We start from the raw sequence: 20,636 nt of genomic DNA on the forward strand, positions 1-20,636 counted from the left end.
AGCTTGGTGCTTTTAAAATGGTATATACATTTATGAATAAGACTTCGATATTTAACTGGAACAGCTTTGCTCAGCTCTCATGAAAACTAAACACAAACATCTTCTTATCGTGTATAGTTAACCCAGAGGTATTGTTTCCTTTTATGATTATAATAAAATAAAATGTAAAACTGTGATAAAACAGTTTACAGTACATATGCTGAATAAAAATATTAATGCTTGGGTCTTATGCACACTGGGCATCCAAAACACCACTTTTTGGGCACTTTCACACTGGGGGGGTTGAGGGTGTCGGCGGTAAAGCGCTACTATTTTTAGCTGTGAATTTACTATTGTTTTAGCAGTGCTTTTCGGCCGCGCTGATTTCAATTGGCAGGGGCGCTTTAGGTACAGTGTATACACTGTTACTAAAGCGCCTTAAAGATGCTGCTTGCAGGACTTTTCCCGCAAATCCACCGCTCCAGTGTGAAAGCCCTCGGACTTTCACACTGGAGTGACAGGCAGAGGCGGCTCTAGGCTTTGTGAGGCCTTAGGCAAAACTCGACATGGGGCCCCACTCTCGCCCATGATGGGAAAAATAGTTCAAGGCCAAGAGCCTCTTCCCCACAACCCTGGCCAGTGGTTGTGGAGGTCTGCCGACAGGGGGCTTATCGGAATCTGGAAGCCCCCTTTAACAAGGCGGCCCCCCAGATACTGCTCTTTAATAACTAAGGGGCGGGGCCACCCAGTGATGTCACCTGGTGAACCTGCCCCCTTGTGACGTCATTGACTGAGGGCATGCTGGGTCATTGATGTCACAAGGGACGGTGTCACCGATATTCACTGGTTGTTAGGGATGCTGGCGGCCCGCTCCTAAATCAGGGCTCTTAACCCTGCCTGAGCACAGCAGCGTTAAGGTCCCCTGTCCCTCAAAACTGGGGTAACGAATTGGGGAAGTTAGGCGGCCGCGAGGCCCCTGTGAGTGCGAGGCCTTAGGCGACCGCCTAATTTGCCTAATTAAAGAGCCGCCTCTGGTGACAGGAGAGGCGCTTTACAGGCACTTTGCGGTCATTATTTTTAGCACTATAGCGCCTGTAAAGCACCTCAGTGTGAAAGTAGCCTTAGTGCGTTTGCCTTTTTCTTGTGCCTCTAAACTCCCCTCCATGCTAGCCTATGTGTCATTTACAGGCGTTTAGATTGTTTAGAAGGAGAAAAAATCCTTGAGCTAACATGTACAGGAGAGAAAAACAGCCATGTGTCTAAACGCATGTAAACCCTCCTAAGCGATAGATGTAAAAGTAAAAAAATAATATTCTGGCAAATGAAATGAATGAATGCCCAAACACCTAAACACGTCTGCCGAATGTGGCTTTTGGCACGTTTTTAATGCTGCTTTTCTCCAGCCAGAAGGAAGGTGTTCAGAAGAGCTGGGCATGAGGTGTGCATGAGGCCTTAGTCCTTAGAGCTGAACTCTGAGAACTCGACAAAGTCTACCTTTGCTGTCGGCCCACACCCCGACACTGTAAGGGTTTAGTCTAGGGGTACAGAGATAAGGTTTATTAAGTATCCTATTCCTTCTGCCTGAAGTTCTGTGCTGTGGTTGGTCCCTTGGCATTACCATGTGCAGTGCAGGTGAGGAGGCAAGCATGCAATTGAAGCCTGAAGCACCTTAGCAGTCCTTGAACAGTCTCACAGCTGGGGGGATCCCGCTCAAGTAAGTAATAAGGTAAGTATTACTCCTTACTGATGCACCCCTAGATTAAACAAGCATTTCATCCTTGCAGAACAGGGGGCCCTACGGCAAGATTACATTTTTCCTAACTCCTGGAGTTCAGCTTTAAACTCCACCAAGTGGCATTAAATGTAATAAAAAAAAATTCTTGAGGATTAACTTTGTCTTTATTTAGACTTATAATTATTGTTTGACATTTAATGGCACTAGTAAAGCCTTAAATAGGTTTCCTGCTTTAAGTATGGCAGTTATATTTCATGATAACCATCTTTGTGTGGCTTGGGAAATTCTTACCTGTTCGGTTACCAGTTTGTGCTGGTGTTTAAGAGCCTCATTGTCCACTTGAAGATTTTGAACTACCTCTTCATTTATTTTAGTTTGCTTTGACATATTCTATTGAGATAACAGAAAATAGTCAGATTCCAAAACAAAATAGTGTAAGTTATCCATGCACATTAGACCAGTGATCTCCAAACTGCAGCCCAGGGGCCAGATATAGCCCTTTGCTCGCCATTATCCGGCCCTTCAGCACTGTTCTTCCCACTGATACAAGACACTATTCCTACCACTGACATTAACAATGGGGCATAATTCTTCCTACTGACATCAACAATGGGGAAATAATTTCTCCCATTGACACCAATGATGGGGCACTATGCCACACACTAATACCAATGAGCACTATTTCTCCCACTCACATCAATTATGGGACACTGTTTCTCCCACTGATACCAATGATGGTTTACTATTCCTCCAACTGATAGCAGCAAAGGGGCACTATTCCTCCCATTGACTTTTCTTTCCACTGATACCAATAATGGGCACTATTCCTCCTCCTGACACCAATGATGGGCACTATTCCTTCTCCTGACACCAATGATGGGGCACTATTCCTTCTCCTGACACCAATGATGGGGCACTATTCCTTCTCCTGACACCAATGATGGGGCACTATTCCTTCCGCTGATACCATTGATGGGCAGTATTCCTCCCACAGACACCAAAGATGCATTGTTTACTCCCACTAATGCCAGAACGAATTCTACTCCCAATGGCCACAGCCCAGGCCCCCTAAAGTCAGGACAGTAAACTGGCCCTTTGTTTAGAATGTTTGGGGACCACTGCATTAGACTGTGATTCAAGCGTACATTTCATAAATATGTAGGATTCTAACATTTTTTTATATGCATGGAGGAAAAAAATATTATCACGTTTAGATTATTTCTAAATATATTATCCTTGTGTCTACATCTAATTTAAGGTAAACTTATGACATACCTGTAAAGTTTAAACACAGTATATAGAAAACAAATTCATTAATGCATAAACAAGTATTACCATCACTGAAAACTATTAGGTAGATTCACGTACAGAGGACTAACTTTAGGTTGGCCTAGCCTAGTGTTTTTAGGCTACACCGCCGTAAATTAACTAGGCTAGTAGTGATTTTCAAACCACTTACCTGCTAATCTACAGCGGCGTAGCCTAAACCGAACGGGCGTAAGGGCGACTGATTCAAATTACTAGGAGGGGGGCGTGTAGTATGGAAATGAGGCTTGACCTCACGTTTTTTGACGTTTTTGCGTACTGCGCATGCGCCGGGCGCCTACATTTCCCAGGGCGCATTGCAGCTAAGTACGCCGTTCGGGCCTATTGATTTCGACGCGGACGTAAACAACGTAAATCCCGATTCGCGGACGACTTGCGCAAACAACGTAAAAAAATCGAACCTCACGGCGGGAATGGCGGCCATACTTAACATTGTTATTCCACCTCATAGGTGGAATAACTTTAGGCGGCCTATCCCTTACGGAAACGACGTAATGCGACGGTGTAGGCCTAGCGTTTGTTCGTGAATCGGCGTATCCCCTCATTTACATAATCTACGCCGGCCGCAATGAAAGCGCCATCTAGCGGCCAACAGAAACATTGCAAGCGAAGATAAAACGCTGCAAGCCGGCCTATCTTAGCTTTGTTTAAGTGTATCTCTGTTTGAGAATACACTTAAACAAACGCCGGCGTAGATTCAGAGTTAGGTCGGCTTATCACTGATAAGCCGGCCTAACTCTTTGTGAATCTACCTATATATGTCATCAGTTGAGAAGCCTGCAAATCCTGATAGTTCCTGTTATATTGTGTAGCACCCTTGTCCTAAACAGGGCTGCTAGTAAATTTAGTTGTGCTAGGTGGTAACTAGCCTGGCTAATTTGTAGTCATGATCAAATGGGTTTCTCCTGATCTTGAGTTTAACTGTGATTTCTCTCTTTTGTCAATACGTGGCACTGTTACCTTTGGCATTAGTATGATAGATTACAGTGAATTCTGGTTATGATTGAATATGCTTTTCTCAGCCAATCAGCAGGTGTTTTTGTGGCCGCTGAGGCTGCTGGGATAGTCTATTTATTTGGAGAGAATTAGGCGATTGTGGCCTGGGTGGGTATGTGTCAGGGTTGCCAACTTTCAGTAAATTTACGAACAGTTTGTAAAATCCACAACTGTTGCATCTGTCCATGAATGTCAGTTACGGACATGCAGCCTACATGTCCGTAATGGACATTCAAGGACAGATGCAAAAAGTACAGATTTTACAAACTGTTCGTAAATTTTCTGAAAGTTGGCAACCCTGGTATGTGTGGAGCAGCAGCAGAGGTGTAGGCCTGAAGCCTGAGGCCTAACCACCTGTAAAGAGGCTCATCCTGAGGGGAGCCTGATCATTGCCAAGAGACAAGGGAGAGAAAGTTGCTAGAGGGACAACCACTCTTGGCGCCAGAGGCAAGTGTAAAGAGATGGAGTTCTGAAGGAGTACCAGAGCAGACGCTTCATCAGCCGGGGACTGTGAAGTAAGTGGGAAAACTTCAGGAGAGAACTCATCCAAGAGAAGTACAGCAAGTAGCTGTGAGTGTAGCTTGAAGGAGTACAGCCGGTAGCTGTAAGTTAAGCTTGAGGAGAAGTACATTGGTTAGATGTGAGTAAATCTTGAGGGATCCACTGGGTACCTGTGGGTGAAGCTTGAAGAATACAGCGGGTAGCTGTGAGCTAAGTTTGAGGATCTGCAGTGGGATACCGTGAGTAAAGTTGTTGCTATAGGAAACAGCAGTTGCTACCAAATACAGATTGCTGCATTCAGCATAAAGGCCCTTTTCTGTATCGCTGTCTGCCTAGTTCTATTTTTGCCTAAGGAATCTGCCAAGTTGCTATTACATTTGTCCTGTGCCCTACCTCTCTCTCCTCTGTTCCCGTTAAGAGAAATAAAACTCTCTTTGTTCATTTTTAAAAGTGACTGGTACCCATCTTTCCATCTTGCACTACACCATGCCTAGTAACATGCACCCTGAGGAGGAATGTCAGCCCTTACGGCCTCTGGGGTTCACCACCAAGCCCTTGTCGGTTGGGGAGACCGCCATGGGCACCCACAGGTACGGGAAAGGGGGGTCAAGTGCCCCCCTGGAATAAGGGATTGGATCAGCACTGTTAAATTCAGCACAGTGGCGTCACTATGGGGGTGTGGGCAGCCTGCACCCAGGAACCACCCGCCAGTGGGGTGACACCATCAAGGTGCAGTCAAGATTTTCCCTGCCCAATCCTGCTGAGAACTCCTGTGACAGTAGATAGGCGAGCTGCGGGCTGTCAGGGGTTTCCCCTGCTCGCCCCTCTTTCTCCTGTTAAGGAGATAAGATGGCAGCTCTCACTAGGTTCCCCGCCTAGCTTCCTGCCTGCGCCGTTCCTTCCATATTGGTCATAACTGAGGGTCAATCAAAGGAGACAAGAGCATCATGGGACATATAGTCCCAAAGATTAGCGGCCCCATTTTCCACAGAGAGGAGGGTACAGCTCGATCAAGAGAGAGATTGAGAGACTGCAGTCTGGAAAAAAGCTGAGGGAGTGAGTGCTAGAGGACAAAAAAAGAGGAGTGTGCTGGGCACAAGCCAGAGAGAGAGTCACGCTGCCCAGTGCCACCAGAGAGAGAGCCACGCTGCCCAGCATCACCAGAGAGACGCGCTGCCCAGCACCACCAGAGAGAGCCAAGCTGCCCAGCGCCACCAGAGAGAGAGCCAAGCTGCCCAACACCACCAGAGAGAGAGAGACAAGTTCCCCAGCACCACCAGAGAGAAAGACTGAGCCTCTGCCAGGATACAGACATGCTACACTACTGACCAGAGTCGCCCCCGGGGAACCCAGAGTGAGCGATCGTCCAGCTGCAGGGATCACTGCTGTAGTTTTGCTGGGTCTGGTAAGAGGGCATGTCGGCCATTACCCATTACTTATCCTAGGCACTGTACTACGTCTGCAGTCTCTGACCATGATAATGTGATAATGACATTGTCGAAAAGGAGAGGCTTGGGAAAGGGGGAATAGATTTATGAATTGCATACGACTTAAGCTATGTATATCTCTGTATCTATTGATTGTTTTGATGTAGAATGTTCACTGACTTTCAGCGCATGCTGAGTTTGACAACAAGTTTATTTCAAGGGAATCATTTAACAACCAATATTTAAGTTTTCACTTTCAATACTTTTTCATTCAAGTATTTCAGGATATAAGGTATGACATGAAGAGACAGAGAAATATGAACAGTACATTATGAATCATTAGGGTTATAGCCACCAATGACATAAACCCACCCATAAGCAGGCAAAAATAATTTTCTACCTGATTTATGCATAAACATTATACATAAAGCCTAGACTGTAAACCATTTTGCTACAATGTGCAGAGCTACATCTGTGATGTGTGGTGATGCAATGTCATGGTGTCTGAAAAATGTATATACCGGTATATATTTGTGATGATACACTGCTATATTATTTCAATATTGCAAAAATAAGAATAACATCATACCATGCTAATATTTTCAAAATTGATTAAATTCTGAAACTGACCCCCACATCTCTTATGTCTGTAAACAGATTTGATTGGTATAATATTATTTTACAGTGATCACCTTTAGAACATCTTGCAGTTGGTAAAGACAGACGAGAGTTTGGTTTTTCTCTTCCTGTAATTCCACATTGCGCTCTTGACATCCTGATTAAAAACAAGTGATACGTTTTATCTATCCACATTGTAATTAGCATATAATTGACTGCATATTTTACCATATGTTATATATAGTGGGCCTGGTTCCCAAAAGAGATACGCAGGCGGAACTGCTGTTCAGCCTGCTTATCTCTGTGCCTAACTTTGGAAACGATCCTCAAAAGGCTTTTTCCAAAGTTAGGCAGAAAATCTGACATGTGTAAGACACTTACACGGTCAGATCTTAGGATGCAGTACCGCATCCGCCGCTGGGGGCATTTCTCATTGAAATGCAGCTTTGAGTATGCAAATGAGGACTTAAGCAGATCCACAACGCTTTTCAGCACTGTGATTTCTGCGTAAGTTCCGATTTTGCTTGCGCAAAACTAGGGCTGGTTTTACAATGTGGAAAGTTAGTCACACCTTGTAAAGGCCCATTCAAGCGACGGCATTTGGTATGCATTCCCGAGGGAGAACTCCACGGCAATTTTTAAATTCAAAACCGGAATGGGTTCCCCCCCCAGGAGCATACCAGGCCCTTAGGTCTGGTATGGGTTATAAGGAGACCCCCCCTATGCCGAAAAATCGACGTAGGGGTCCCCCTACAATCCATACCAGACCCGTATCCAAAGCACGCTACCCGGCCGGTCAGGAATGGGAGTGGGGACGAGCGAGCGCCCCCCCCCTCCTGAGCCGTGCCAGGCCGCATGCCCTCAACATGGGGGGGTTGGGTGCTCTGGGGCAGGGGGGCGTACTGCGGGCCCCCCCGTCCCAGAGCACCCTGTCCCCATGTTGATGAGGACAGGACCTCTTCCCGACAACCCTTGCCGTTGGTTGTCGGGGTCTGCGGGCGGGGGCTTATCGGAATCTGGGAGTCCCCTCAAATAAGGGGGCCCCCAGATACCGGCCCCCCACCCTAAGTGAATGGATATGGGGGGGGCATCTTCTTCCGCTCTCCGGGGGGGGTCTTCTCCGCTCTCTGGGGGGGTCTTCTCCGCTCTCCGGGGGTCTTCTTCTATCTTCGCCGCTCTCCGCTGTTGACTCGGCGAACCCCGGTTCTTCTGCAGCTGTCCGGTGCCTTCTCCTTCAGCGCTGGCTGCCTGCTATCTTCGTGTGTTAGCTCAATTACTAGCAGGCAGCCAGCGCGGTCTTCTGTGACGTCAGGTTCTTCTTCTCCCTTCTTCCGATGTTGACACGTCGCCTCTTGTCACTGCAATGATGGAAGCGCGCCTTGCATCCCATTTATATAGGCATCACCGTCCCATCATGCTCCGGCAGGTACCCACGTGGTGGGTGCCTACCCACGTGCACCCACCACGTGGGTACCTACCAGAGCATGATGGGACAAGAGGCGACGAGTCAACATCGGAAGAGGGGAGAAGAACAGAAGAGAAGAAGGTGACGTCACAGAAGACCGCGCTGGCTGCCTGTTAGTAATTGAGCTAACACACGAAGATAGCAGACAGCCAGCGCTGAAGGAGAAGGCACCGGACAGCTGCAGAAGAACCGGGGTTCGCCGAGTCAACAGCGGAGAGCGGCGAAGATAGAAGAAGACCCCCGGAGAGCGGAGAAGCCCCACCCCGGATAATGGAAGAAGAAGCCCCCCCCGGAGAGCGGAGAAGACCCCCGGAGAGCGGAAGAAGAAGCCCCCCCTGGTATTAGAGCTAATAAAGAAGACAGGGGGGGCCTCCGGAGCAGACTAATAAATTATTTTAAAAACCCTTGTGTTGTGTGTTTAATAACTTTTACTTTTTGCCTACAGATGAATGGGTAGGGGTACGATGTACCCCATATCCATTCACTTAGGGTGGGGGGCCGGTATCTGGGGGCCCCCTTATTTGAGGGGACTCCCAGATTCCGATAAGCCCCCGCCCGCAGACCCCGACAACCAACGGCAAGGGTTGTCGGGAAGAGGTCCTGTCCTCATCAACATGGGGACAGGGTGCTCTGGGGTGGGGGGGCCCGCAGTGCACCCCCCTGCCCCAGAGCACCCAACCCCCCCATGTTGAGGGCATGCGGCCTGGCACGGCTCAGGAGGGGGGGGCCCTCGCTCGTCCCCACTCCCATTCCTGACCGGCGGGGTAGCGTGCTTTGGATACGGGTCTGGTATGGATTGTAGGGGGACCCCCTACGTCGATTTTTCGGCGTGGGGGGGTCTCCTTACAACCCATACCAGACCTAAGGGCCTGGTATGCTCCTGGGGGGGGAACCCATGCCGGTTTTTTCTTTGAAAATTGGCATGGAGTTCTCCCTCTCAGGAATGCATGCTGAGCGACGCTGTCATTTTTTTTTATAATTATTTGTTTTCCCGGCGCGTATATTTTTTTTCACCCGTCGCAACTTTAGTGTCCCGTCGCAATCCACAAAGCCCGGCGTCAATTACGTTTGCGCGCTGCACGTCGGGAAAATTACGTCACACGCATGCGCAGTACGGCCGGCGCGGGAGCGCGCCTCATTTAAATTTTAAACGCCCCCCGGAGAGGAGGACCGCCTTGCGACGGAGGCACTTAAGTTACACGGCCTGAAATTTCTAGGTAAGTGCTTTGTGGATCAGGCACTTAGGTAGAGATTTTAAGTCAGTGTAACTTAACTGCTGAAAGTTAAGTTAGGCAGCTTTTTTGGGAATCAGGCCCAGTAATCCTAATGCCGCGTACACACGATCATTTTTCAGCATGAAGAAGACTTAGTTTTTCAAAAACGTCATTTAAAATGATCGTGTGTGGGCTTCACATAATTTTTCGGCTTCTGAAAAAGGACAAGATTTTTTTTTCGAACATGCTGCATTTTTTAACGTAGTTTTTCGGGTTGTAAAAAATGATCGTGTGTGGGCTAAAACGACGAAATAAACCCGCGCATGCTCAGAAGCAAGTTATGAGATGGGAGCGCTCGTTCTGGTAAAACTACCGTTCATAATGGAGTAAGCACATTCATCACGCTGTAACAGACAAAAAAGCGCGAATCGTCTTTTAATAACACGGAATCAGCTAAAGCAGCCCAAAGGCGAATGGAACTTCCCCTTTAAAGTACCGTTGTACATTTTTTTAAAACGATGGTGTGTAGGCAACATCGTTTTAACTAGTAGCCGACCGCACACCGTCATTATACGGCGGCAGGTCGGCTCTCCTGGGCGAGAGCCCGTAGCTATACGTCCTATCGTATAGCCGCCACTAGGGGGCGCGTGCGCGCCGCCGGAGGCGCGTGCTCGCGCTCCCCGCTCGCCCCCGACTCCCGTGCGTGTGCCCGGCGGGCGCGATCGCCGCCGGGCACACGCGATCGCTCGGTACAGAGCGGGGAACGGGAGCTGTGTGTGTAAACACACAGCTCTCGTTCCTGTCAGCAGGGGAAATGCTGATTTTCTGTTCATACAATGTATGAACAGAAAATCAGTGTTTCCCCTAGTGAGGCCACCCCCCCCCCCCACAGTAAGAACACACCCAGGCATACTTAACCCCTTCCCCGCCCCCTAGTGTTAACCCCTTCACTGCCAGTGGCATTTTTATAGTAATCTAATGCATTTTTATAGCACTGATCGCTATAAAAATGCCAATGGTCCCAAAAATGTGTCAAAAATGTCCGAAGTGTCCGCCATAATGTCGCAATACCGAAAAAAAAATCGCTGATCGCCGCCATTACTAGTAAAAAAAATATTAATAAAAATGCCATAAAAATACCCCCTATTTTGTAAACGCTATAACTTTTGCGCAAACCAATCAATAAACGCTTATTGCGATTTTTTTTACGAAAAATATGTAGAAGAATACGTATCGGCCTAAACTGAGGAAAAAAAATGTTTTTTTATATATTTTTGGGGGATATTTATTACAGCAAAAAGTAAAAAATATTCATTTTTTTCAAAATTGTCGCTCTATTTTTGTTTATAGCGCAAAAAATAAAAAACGCAGAGGTGATCAAATACCACCAAAAGAAAGCTCTATTTGTGGGAAAAAAAGGACGCCAATTTTGTTTGGGAGCCACGTCGCACGACCGCGCAATTGTCTGTTAAAGCGACGCAGTCCCGAATCGCAAAAAGTACTCTGGTCTTTAGGCAGCAATATGTTCCGGGGGGTAAGTGGTTAATGATGAAGTTGGGAAAACGTAGTTTTTTAGTCATGCTGAAAAACAACGTTTTCTTTCATGCTGAAAGATGATCGTGTGTACGCGGCATTAGAATTGGAAATAAACTGTCATTTGTCAACAATTATATATGTTTAGCATTGGTTATAGGATGTCGCCTTCTCTTACAGGTTTGGCTGTAACAAGCAACAGTAACAAGCATAATGACCAATACTAGCAGATGTGTTTCTTTTTTCAAAAAACAAAAGCTGAGGGAACAGAGCAAAATCAAATAAAGACATCAGCAAGAGGGGTTTGCTAAAAATAAAATAGAGAATTTGAAGCATCCGTTCTTTATATATCCGCTTGCTCAGCGGGAATCGCTCCGTTGATCTCCACTGAGCCGGCAGATCACACTGTGCAGGGACCTCCCTATCAGATCTCCACTATCCCCTACAGGGGGATCGGATGAACACGTACCGTCTGCCAGTTGTGAGGGGTTAGCTCGGTAGCGGGGTGTGTGACCCCTTGGATGGGTTCACCACACACTGAATTTATACAGACTGGCAGTCGAAGACGGTTGAAAACAACTTTTTTGGTTTATTTTTCCATCTTGCTGGAAAACAATTGCAAGCATCCAAACAGCATAAACAAAATCAAGCATTAAAATAACTCCTAGCCACTTTGGGCGTCTACCTTCCACACAGGAACCTATCTATGAAGTCTAACACAGCCTACTGCTGGGTAGACAGTGCTGGTCATACAGCACAAAACAATAGTCTTTTGATTTTGTTTCACACAGAAAAAATCAATCCTCTCCTCACCTCCACAGAAGACCTTCTGGCACTGCTCTCCTACTCACACAACCTTAGGAGTGATGCAGCCAATTAGTGGTAATCCTTTGGACTTTTTATAGAGGCCTTAATTGCCTCACTCTGAACAGCTGGAGTCTTCCAACGGCCCTTAGCCTTCCTGACTACATTTTCCAGCCGACGCCTAATAACGATTGGTGTATTGTCTAAACAAGGCAAAAAGGTATGTTCCGTCTGTGACAACACCCACAGATTTACCTGACTTCCTGTCACACCGTGTTCACCCGATCCGATCTGCGACGGATGGAAAAATAGGATTTTCCTCCGTCTACAGAATCGGACCATAGCGTGGACCGATGAGATCGGGTGTCAGCAGATGTTCATCCGCTGACACACGCTATCCCATAGGGATACATGTATGTCCCTTGTTCATCTGTAAACGGACGGATGAAAAAAAAGACTTCCGTCTGCTGGTGTGAAAGGGCCCTTACTGTTTTTTAATTATTAACATACTGAACAAGAGTATAGTTGTGACAAATGTGGTCACAGATGGGCACCTGCGTAGGATGGGCTTACCTTTAATTGTTTTCTCCACCTGCTGAAGGAAGACTTCACAGCGAGAACATTTATGTGAACTTGCAGGAGGCTGGCCTACTCTTGGACTCCAGCTTTTCACTCCAGTCTGGGCTCCTTGCACAATGTTATTAGAGGAGGTTTTTCCATACTGTTGTTGCATCTCTGCCAACTGAATTTCAGAATTCATGACTTTAGACTGTTAGCAAGTTACACATACAGTACAATCTACAGATCGTTATTTACATTTCTTGATAGGTGGGGAAAATAACCCATTAGGAGACCTCCAAATTGAATCTACCATTATTGGACTTATTCATTATTATCCATGCATTGCAATGTGTGCCATGGACAGAAATACCATGTGACAATTTTTTAACATCTATATTTTGCCATAGGTTGACCGATTGGATCTGCACGTTTGTCTGTACTTTCTGGGCAGCATCTCTGAGAGCATCCAAGCGGCTCCGGGTGTTTCCGAGTGTCTCCGGTGCCCCCCCCCCCACCTCTGGTCACATGCGGTACTGCATAAAATATCAGTCACTGTGGAACAAATTATCTGAGTTTCCATTGACTCCTATGGGGAAACTCGCTTTGTTATACGAGTGCTTTGGATTACAAGCATTCTTCTGGAACTAATTATGCTTGTAATCCAAGGTACCACTGTATGCTTGATTTACTGCCTGTAAACAAAGATTACCTTTAATTCCAAGGAAGACCTCTCAATATCCATCTCTGTTTTCTCCATTTCTCTAATTTGCTGCAGATGCTTTATTGACTGTTCCCTGCATAAGAAACAATGAACAAGCTGTGCTTATCAGACAATACATCATTAAAGCTCTCACTGCAAAAAGCTCAAAAATAAAAAAATGAATTATCAACCTTTTACTATACTTACTGTATATTTTGTTAATGAATAATAGATGAAATTGACATGCTTCAGTCAATACTGTATATTATTGCTGTCTGTGTCCCCATAAGAGAGATTTCTCTTTACTCAGATGGCAGAACAGAAAGGAGGGGATACCTTCTCTATGGGAGCACATTTAAACTCCGGCACAAAAGTATTTTTTAATAGGGACAAACAGTTCCCACTCCAATCCCCCCCATACGGTTTTTGACATTTAAAGGAGAAGTATAGCCAAAGATATTTTGGACATACAGTCACCGGACACTTTATTAGGTACACCTTGCGATTAAACAAGGTGTTGGAAACATTCCTCAGATATTTTTGTCCATATTGACATGGTAGCATCACACAGTTGCTGCAGATTTGTCGGCTGCACATCCATAATGCGAATATCCCATTTCACCACATCCCAAAGGTGCTCTATTGAGATTTGGTGACTGTGGAGGCCATTGGAGTACAGTGACCTCATTGTCCAGTGGTGAGATGATTTGACCTTTGTGACACAGTGCATTATCCTGCTGGAAGGAGCCATCAGAAGATGGAGACACTGTAGTCATAAAGGGATTGACATGGTCAACAACAATACTCAGATAGGCCGTGGCGTTTAAAGAATGCTCAATTGGTACTAAGGGGCCCAATGTGTGTCAAGAAAATATGCCCCACACCATTAAACCACCTCCACCAGCCTGAACCGTTGATACAAGGCAGGGTGGATCCATGCTTTCGTGTTGTTTACGCCAAATTCTGACCCTACCATCTGAATGTTGCAGCTGAAATTGAGACTCATCAGACCAAGCAATGTTTTTCCAATCTTCTATTGTGCCATTTTGGTGAGCCTGTGCGAATTGTAGCCTCAGTTTCCTGTTCTTAGCTGACAGGAGAGGCACCCAGTGTGGTTTTCTGCTGCTGTAGCCCATCTGCTTTAAGGTTCGATGTGTTTTTTATTCAGAGATTGCTATCTGCATACCTTGGTTGTAACAAGTGGTTATTTAAGTTACTGTTGCCTTTTTATCATCTGGAACCAGTCTGCCCATTCTCCTCTGATCTCTAACATCAACAAGGCATTTTCCTCCACACAACTGCCAATTGTTGTGCAAATTTCAAGATGTATTTAATATGTATTGTCATAGTGTCACCCAGTGTTTAGTATTTCCGCAATCCGCTCTAAAGAGCTGACTGGGGCAGTCTGAGACTGGTTGAATCCCGTCTGGTAGTAGAAAATGTCTTGAGGTTGGAGTGTGATGTTTGCGGCCTGGGCATTTGTCTGCCGGCGAGGGGCCCTCTGTGCATTAGCACGGACGATCGTTGAGGAGGGGATATGCTCACTCCGCAACAACATTAGTGGTTATAGGCAGATGTGCGCTCTTGTCTCTGCTGTGTCTGATCAGCATGGTCGGGATTCGTAGCGCACGCCTGTAGATAGCCTCCATTCCACCTACAATAATGGTATAATCTGAATATGCGTTATTCTATGGAATGGCGCAAAATAAGGATTCCTATCAGTGGTAATATCAGAGCTTGTGAGCGTTTTCAGAGTCAGGGAAGGCGTCCATGTTTTAAAAGCAATACAGCTTTGTTTGCTAGGAGCATACATGAATTCCCTGCCTGGACACGCCCATAAGACTTTAGCCAGCATTGTATTCATGTATTGTATTCATGTATTGTATTCATTGTATAGGGCAGCCCTCAAAATTTCCACTCGTCTACTAGCATTTGGCGAGTGGATTTAAGCTGGGGGTGAGTGATGACAGGGCTGCATGACCAATGTCCCTTTAATCTGTGCCTACATTTAGAGTCCCGATGAGACTGGCGGCCGAAGAGGAAAGGTGCATGCTCGGGAAAAGTAGTCTGGTGAGCCGCGCACAGGCAGAGCAGTACACAGGTGCTCTCCTTACAATTCTCATTAAGCCATGGGACCTAACAGTTTGACCTCTCTGAGCTTCCCCCCCCCCTCCCCCCTGACCAATGTAGCTGGAGAGCAGAGAGCAGGGAGCAGGAAGTAATGAGTCAGGTGGAGGATTGCGAAAATTACCACTCCGGGTGTCCCAGGTAGGCAGTGCAGCGCTCACTGAAAGTTGCCCTGACATGAGAGTGGCAGCCTTCCAGTTTGTGCAGTTTTCTTCTCCTTGTGCTCTATGTAGGTGTCCAGCAGTTCAGCCTGAGCACTGTGAGCAGACTGGTCTCAATGTGTGCTGTGTGGTGTCAATGTGCGCTGTGCTATGGTGTCAACGGCTGTGCAGTTGTGTGGATTTCGGCGCTGGATTGTACTCCCTCCCACTGTGTTGCAGCTCCTCTCCTCACTGCCAGCCTGATTAAAAGGGGGAAGTGGGGACATGCAAGCGTGGAGCTGTACATACAGGCTCCTGATGATGAGATGAATAGGAGAGGGAGAGAGAGGATGGATGGATGGGAGAATGGGGAAGAGATCCAGTTCTAGTGCCCTGTCCCTCTGGTCTGCCCCCAGTGCCCTGTCCCTCTGGTCTGTCCCCAGTGCCCTGTCCCATTTTGTTAAAGTTGTTTTTGGTAATATTTAATTGTGTAACTTGATTCTGTATAAAACATTTAACAGTGTCATTCCATGAGATAAGCTACGAGGGCGTGTTTAGGGGCGCAATTAGGCGTGGAGCAGTGTATGAATTAGGTGGGGCAACTGGTGGCGAGTAACTCTTGAGGCCTGGCTAGTAGCTCAGGGCTTGAAATTTTGAGCCCTGGTATAGGACATCCTGTTAGAGGGATGTCCATATATGGTGTTTGCTGTGTGGAGGGGACATCCTGTGATGACCACTCCCATGGGGGAGGTGATAAGCTGGTGCAGCGATCACTTCCTGTTTGTGAGAATAAAAGGAGCCGTGAGGAGCTGGGCAGCCGAATGATGGCGGCGATACTGAACTGAGAACAAGATGGTGGTGCTTGGTTATTGAATGAATGGCAGACCGAATGCATGGTGAGTGGACCTTTTAGCTTAAAGATGGATTATTTCAATAAGATGAAGTGTGTGCTTATAGCACAAGGCAAAATGGCTGTGTGCTCTGCATACAACCAATTCTGCCACGTCACCCTCACTGGATATTTTCTCTTTTTTGGACCATTATCTGTAAACCCTAGAGATGGTTGTGCATGAAAATCCCAGTAGATCAGCAGTTATTGTAATACTCAGACCAGCCCCTCTGGCACCAACAACTGTGCCACGTTCAAAGTCACTTAAATCCCCTTTCTTCCCTATTTGGTTGCTCAGTTTCAACTTCAGCAAGTTGTCTTCGCCACATTTAGATTGCTAAATGCATTGAGTTGCTGCCATGCGATTGGCTGATTAGCAATTTGTGTTACCAATTAATTGAACAGGTGTACCCAATAAAGTTGACGGTGAGTGTACTTCTCCTAGGCATCACAGCAGTACAGTTCGTTCTGTGACCCTTTTTTCAGCCAACAGCAGGCTAAAGATCCACCCACATGCCTCCCAGTGAGATGGTAAGAGCCAGCCACTTCTGCCCCCTCTGCAGCTCAGTGCTCCAGTGAGCACTGGAGGGGCAGAGCAGAAAGAGCTCTTTTCTTACTGAAAGCTGAGAACGGAGCGATCAGTGGTCTTAGAGCCCCGGGGGGGGGGGGAACAGATGCAGCATCAAATCAATGCCGTATCCATCTAGGCAAGTGCAATTTTTAAGGTGACTCGAGTATAAGCTGAGGGGGGCATTTTCAGCACAAAAAAATTTGCTGAAAAACTTGGCTTATACTCAAGTATATACGGTAACTAAAGGTACGGTAATTAAGTGGACAAACATAAATGCTTCACATGTACACCTGTCCATTTACTATAATGTAAAGTGGTAATAAACCTCAAAACAAACATTTATTACTACATGTGGTATCTGCATTAGTTTTATTTTTTAAGGATTTAGGGGGGGTCTATTTATAAACAAATTTGTCGCAAAAATGTCAGAAACATTTGTGCAAGCTGAACTAAATTTCAGCTAAATAGATTAATCTCCAGTATCATCAACTTCATGTTGTGGCCAACATTTGGTATAGTTTTCTGAAATACCATGGCAGTCAGAAGATTGAGACAAACCATTTAAAACTGACAGGGTTGCTTACAATGGTTAACTTTTATTAATCTATTCAGAAGGAACAAATCTGTTGCTTTAACTGCTTGGAAAGTGTTGGCAGGTGTTTATTTTTGCATTCTCAGTCAAGTCTCTCTAAATATGCAAGTGCATCTAAAACAAGTCATAGATAATGCAATTTTCTTTCCTGCAACCATAGGTCACATGAAAGAAAATCGTTCAATTCCCACAACAACACTGCCTGATGAGTACTATTGTGTTCTGCCATGGGAAGCCTTCCCAGCTGGCACAACACAATGATCACCGGCTAAAGCCACCAGCAGTAATTGCACGCAAAAAATCTGACAGGCTTGTTGTACTTGAAGTCAAGCAATGGCTTGGCTTTAGCACAACTAGCCTGCTCATACATGGATTTAATACCTATATGGTCGTTACACTACCCTCTCTGCAGATTGACAATGCTGCTGTCCAAAGGTAGCTTTGTTGTCCCTCCATTCAAAGTGGAGACACCCTAAGACAGGAAGCGTGTAACTGGCCAGATCGCTGGGTGAAAATAAAGAAAAAACAAAAAAATGCAGCCACCACATTTATTTGAAAGCTACAATATATTCATTTTTGGTTTTGGGTTTAATATAGCTTTAAATTCAAATACTTAAAATTTAGCAAAAGTCAAATTGGGTCTTGTTCTCTTTAAATTACAAAGATTTCAGCAACTTACTTTTCCTCTGTTTGTTTCTGTAGAGAGGTGACAAGCTGCTCCAGTCTGACCCTTTCAGTGCTGCATTCTGTGTACTACGAAGAGAAAGGAAGCACATGCCATCATTTACTTAGAAAATCACCCTTCTAGCCAGATATATAATCAAATGTATATATTGACATATTTTGTATTGCTTTTCAATATTAGCTATGTGGGATCCACTGGTCACTTCTTAAAGTGGAACATTAGTTAGAAAACAAAGTCCTGCTGGATCACCTTCGGCTGGCCCCTTTTGCAGGTATAGCATTAGGAATAAGTGCCTATACTGTTTAAAATCCAGTAATGCACTCTGCTCTGTGCATGCTCAGTTGCTCTGTTTTGTTAGCAAAAAAATGTTTTGTGCCTAAAATCAGAGTTACTAGAGGCTCATCTGCTGACAGCCTAAAAAAATTCTGCTGCTCAGGGGCTCTGGGCTTCAGCAAAATGGCAGCCACCAGCAAGAAGAAACGGGAGTATAGCTGGAGGCAACTTACAGCACACAATCTTCATAGCATAATTACTAAAGTGGGTATAAACCTGATTCAATAAATTTGAGCTGGGCACATATATTTGTAGTGTTTTATTATCTCTCTTCAAAGCATTATGTTCCGTAGCTGTCTCCTGCTTTGTTCTTCTGTTAGCAGCCTGATAAATTCTGACAAGTTCTCCGTCAACTGAGTCTTGTGTTGGGGAGGATGCTATAAATAGATTAGCAGAGTGCTGAACTATTCAACAAACAGTTCTGAAAGTCTCTACCTATGAGCAGAATGGGTGTGTGCCTTTCCTCCAATCAGCTGTCTTGGCTGTATGCCCAGGCTTCACTTCAGTGCTGAACAGAAAGAGAAAATCTCCTAACACAATCTGAACTTGCTAAATAATATAAAAAGCTGAAGACAGCAGATATACATGTAAAACTTATGTAGGGAGATGTGTTTCATCTCTGTGTATGATCTGAGGCTGTTCACTTTACTGGGTATACTGTATGTCTGGGTTTACATCCACTTTAATGTGGAGTGTATGTTCCTTGCTATGGAACATTATTTTTTATCAATTTGTTATGGGTAAAATTCCACTTTAAGTAACAATGAGATCCTGATATTCCATTCACTTGTCATGCTTTCCTAGCTTACTATCAGTGTGCCATGGTTTTTACATTTAGTTAATACAATTTTGCTCAAAACAAGCTCATGTTTCTGGTTTGTGCCAACTGATTGCGTATTCTATAAAGCCCAAAACATACCCATTGCCAGTCAACGGTCTGTCTTAACATTTTCTGACCACGCTAAACTGATAACATGCAAAACTTGATGTTTCATTGTCATCAAATCACTAATTAGGTTAATAATTAGTGTGTATTTTTTTTCATACCTGGTCCCTAGCAGATTCCAGTTCTTGATACTGCTCTTCTAGTTCTGTGTCCTTTGACTTTAACATGTCCCAAACCTTCTGTAGCTCTTCTCTAACCAGAACCAATTCAGAATCCACTTCCTCCAAGGACGTCTGAACAGAACACAGTCAAACAACAACAACATTGCCTAGATGAGAATTCCATTACTTAATCCACAAAGAAGTAAAGGCAGCATATGTGGAAGACAGCAAAACAGAACATTAAACATAAAGGGCCAGATTCACGTAGCTTGGGCGCAGCGTAACGTAACCCGTTTACGTTACACCGCCGCAAGTTTTCAGATTTAGTGCCCGATCCACAAAGCACTTACCTGGAAATTTGCGGCGGTGTATCGTAAACACGTCCGGCGCAAGGCGGCCCAATTCAAATGGGGCGGGTACCGATTAAATTAGGCGCGCTCCTGCGCCGGACATACTGCGCATGCTCCCGTCGCAAATTTCCTGACGTGCTTTGCGCGAAATTATGACGCGCCGACGTTTTGAGAATCGCAACGTCAACAAAGCACTTACGCCGGGAAAAATAAAAAATTCAAAAAAAATTCAAAAGCGACGCGGGAAAGACGGGCATACTTTAACATGGTGGAGTACTTTTCCACCATATTAAAGGTGCCCTATCTTTGCGACGTAAATCTAACACTTGCGACGACGTAACGACGGGAAAAATCTTCGTGGATCGCCGTAACTCCTAATTTGCATACCCGATGCTGGTTTACGACGCAAACTCCCCCCAGCGGCGGCCGCGGTACTGCATCCTAAGATCCGACAGTGTAAAACAATTACACCTGTCAGATCTTCTGGCTATCTATGCGTAACTGGTTCTATGAATCAGTCGCATAGATACTCTGAGAGATACGACGGAGTATCTGAGATACTCCGTCGTATCTCCTTTGTGAATCTGGCCCAAAGTTCTGTAGATAATGTACTAACTTAAAATATAATTTGTTCTAATAACTCCCATACATACTTGTATCTTATGATCATTATGTATCTTATTGAGAATCATAGCAGTACACTTATTTATGAAAGGACTGTTGACTACAGGATGTGTAGAAAATGTCTAACCCAGTAAGGTTGAGCTTCTGTCTAATGTCAGTGTCTGAGAGTTACCTTTCACATCAATTTCTGCATTATTTCTGTTTCTGATTAACATCCAACATTGAAAAGAGCAATATATTACAGAAAAAAATGGTTTATGTATACAGGGCGCTATATGTAGTATAGTCCTGTGCATCCCAATGATATAATGTTCCAATGTAAAAATCTTCCATGTGGAATTTGTACAACTTTCCTCCTATAGCTGACATGCATGTACGATGAAAAGACAATAAATCCAGGCCACAAACCCTTTTGTATG

At 45.3% G+C, this 20,636-nt stretch overlaps 1 protein-coding gene across 3 annotated transcripts in view; it reads right to left on the bottom strand.

The window, feature by feature from the left end:
• The window catches only part of LOC120931466 (golgin subfamily A member 6-like protein 22), a 101,954-nt gene that overhangs the window by 15,563 nt on the left and 65,755 nt on the right, over positions 1-20,636 (bottom strand). For all 3 annotated transcript variants that reach the window (XM_040342947.1, XM_040342946.1, XM_040342948.1), the window contains 6 exons: positions 19,244-19,375; positions 17,858-17,931; positions 12,869-12,953; positions 12,172-12,340; positions 6,657-6,739; positions 2,006-2,104 (listed from right to left, as the gene is read on the bottom strand). In XM_040342947.1, the coding sequence (XP_040198881.1) occupies positions 2,006-2,104; positions 6,657-6,739; positions 12,172-12,340; positions 12,869-12,953; positions 17,858-17,931; positions 19,244-19,375 (642 nt within the window). The remainder of the gene's footprint in view (positions 1-2,005; positions 2,105-6,656; positions 6,740-12,171; positions 12,341-12,868; positions 12,954-17,857; positions 17,932-19,243; positions 19,376-20,636) is intronic.

Source organism: Rana temporaria, chromosome 3 (assembly GCF_905171775.1).
Source record: "Rana temporaria chromosome 3, aRanTem1.1, whole genome shotgun sequence".
NCBI lineage: Eukaryota > Metazoa > Chordata > Amphibia > Anura > Ranidae > Rana > Rana temporaria.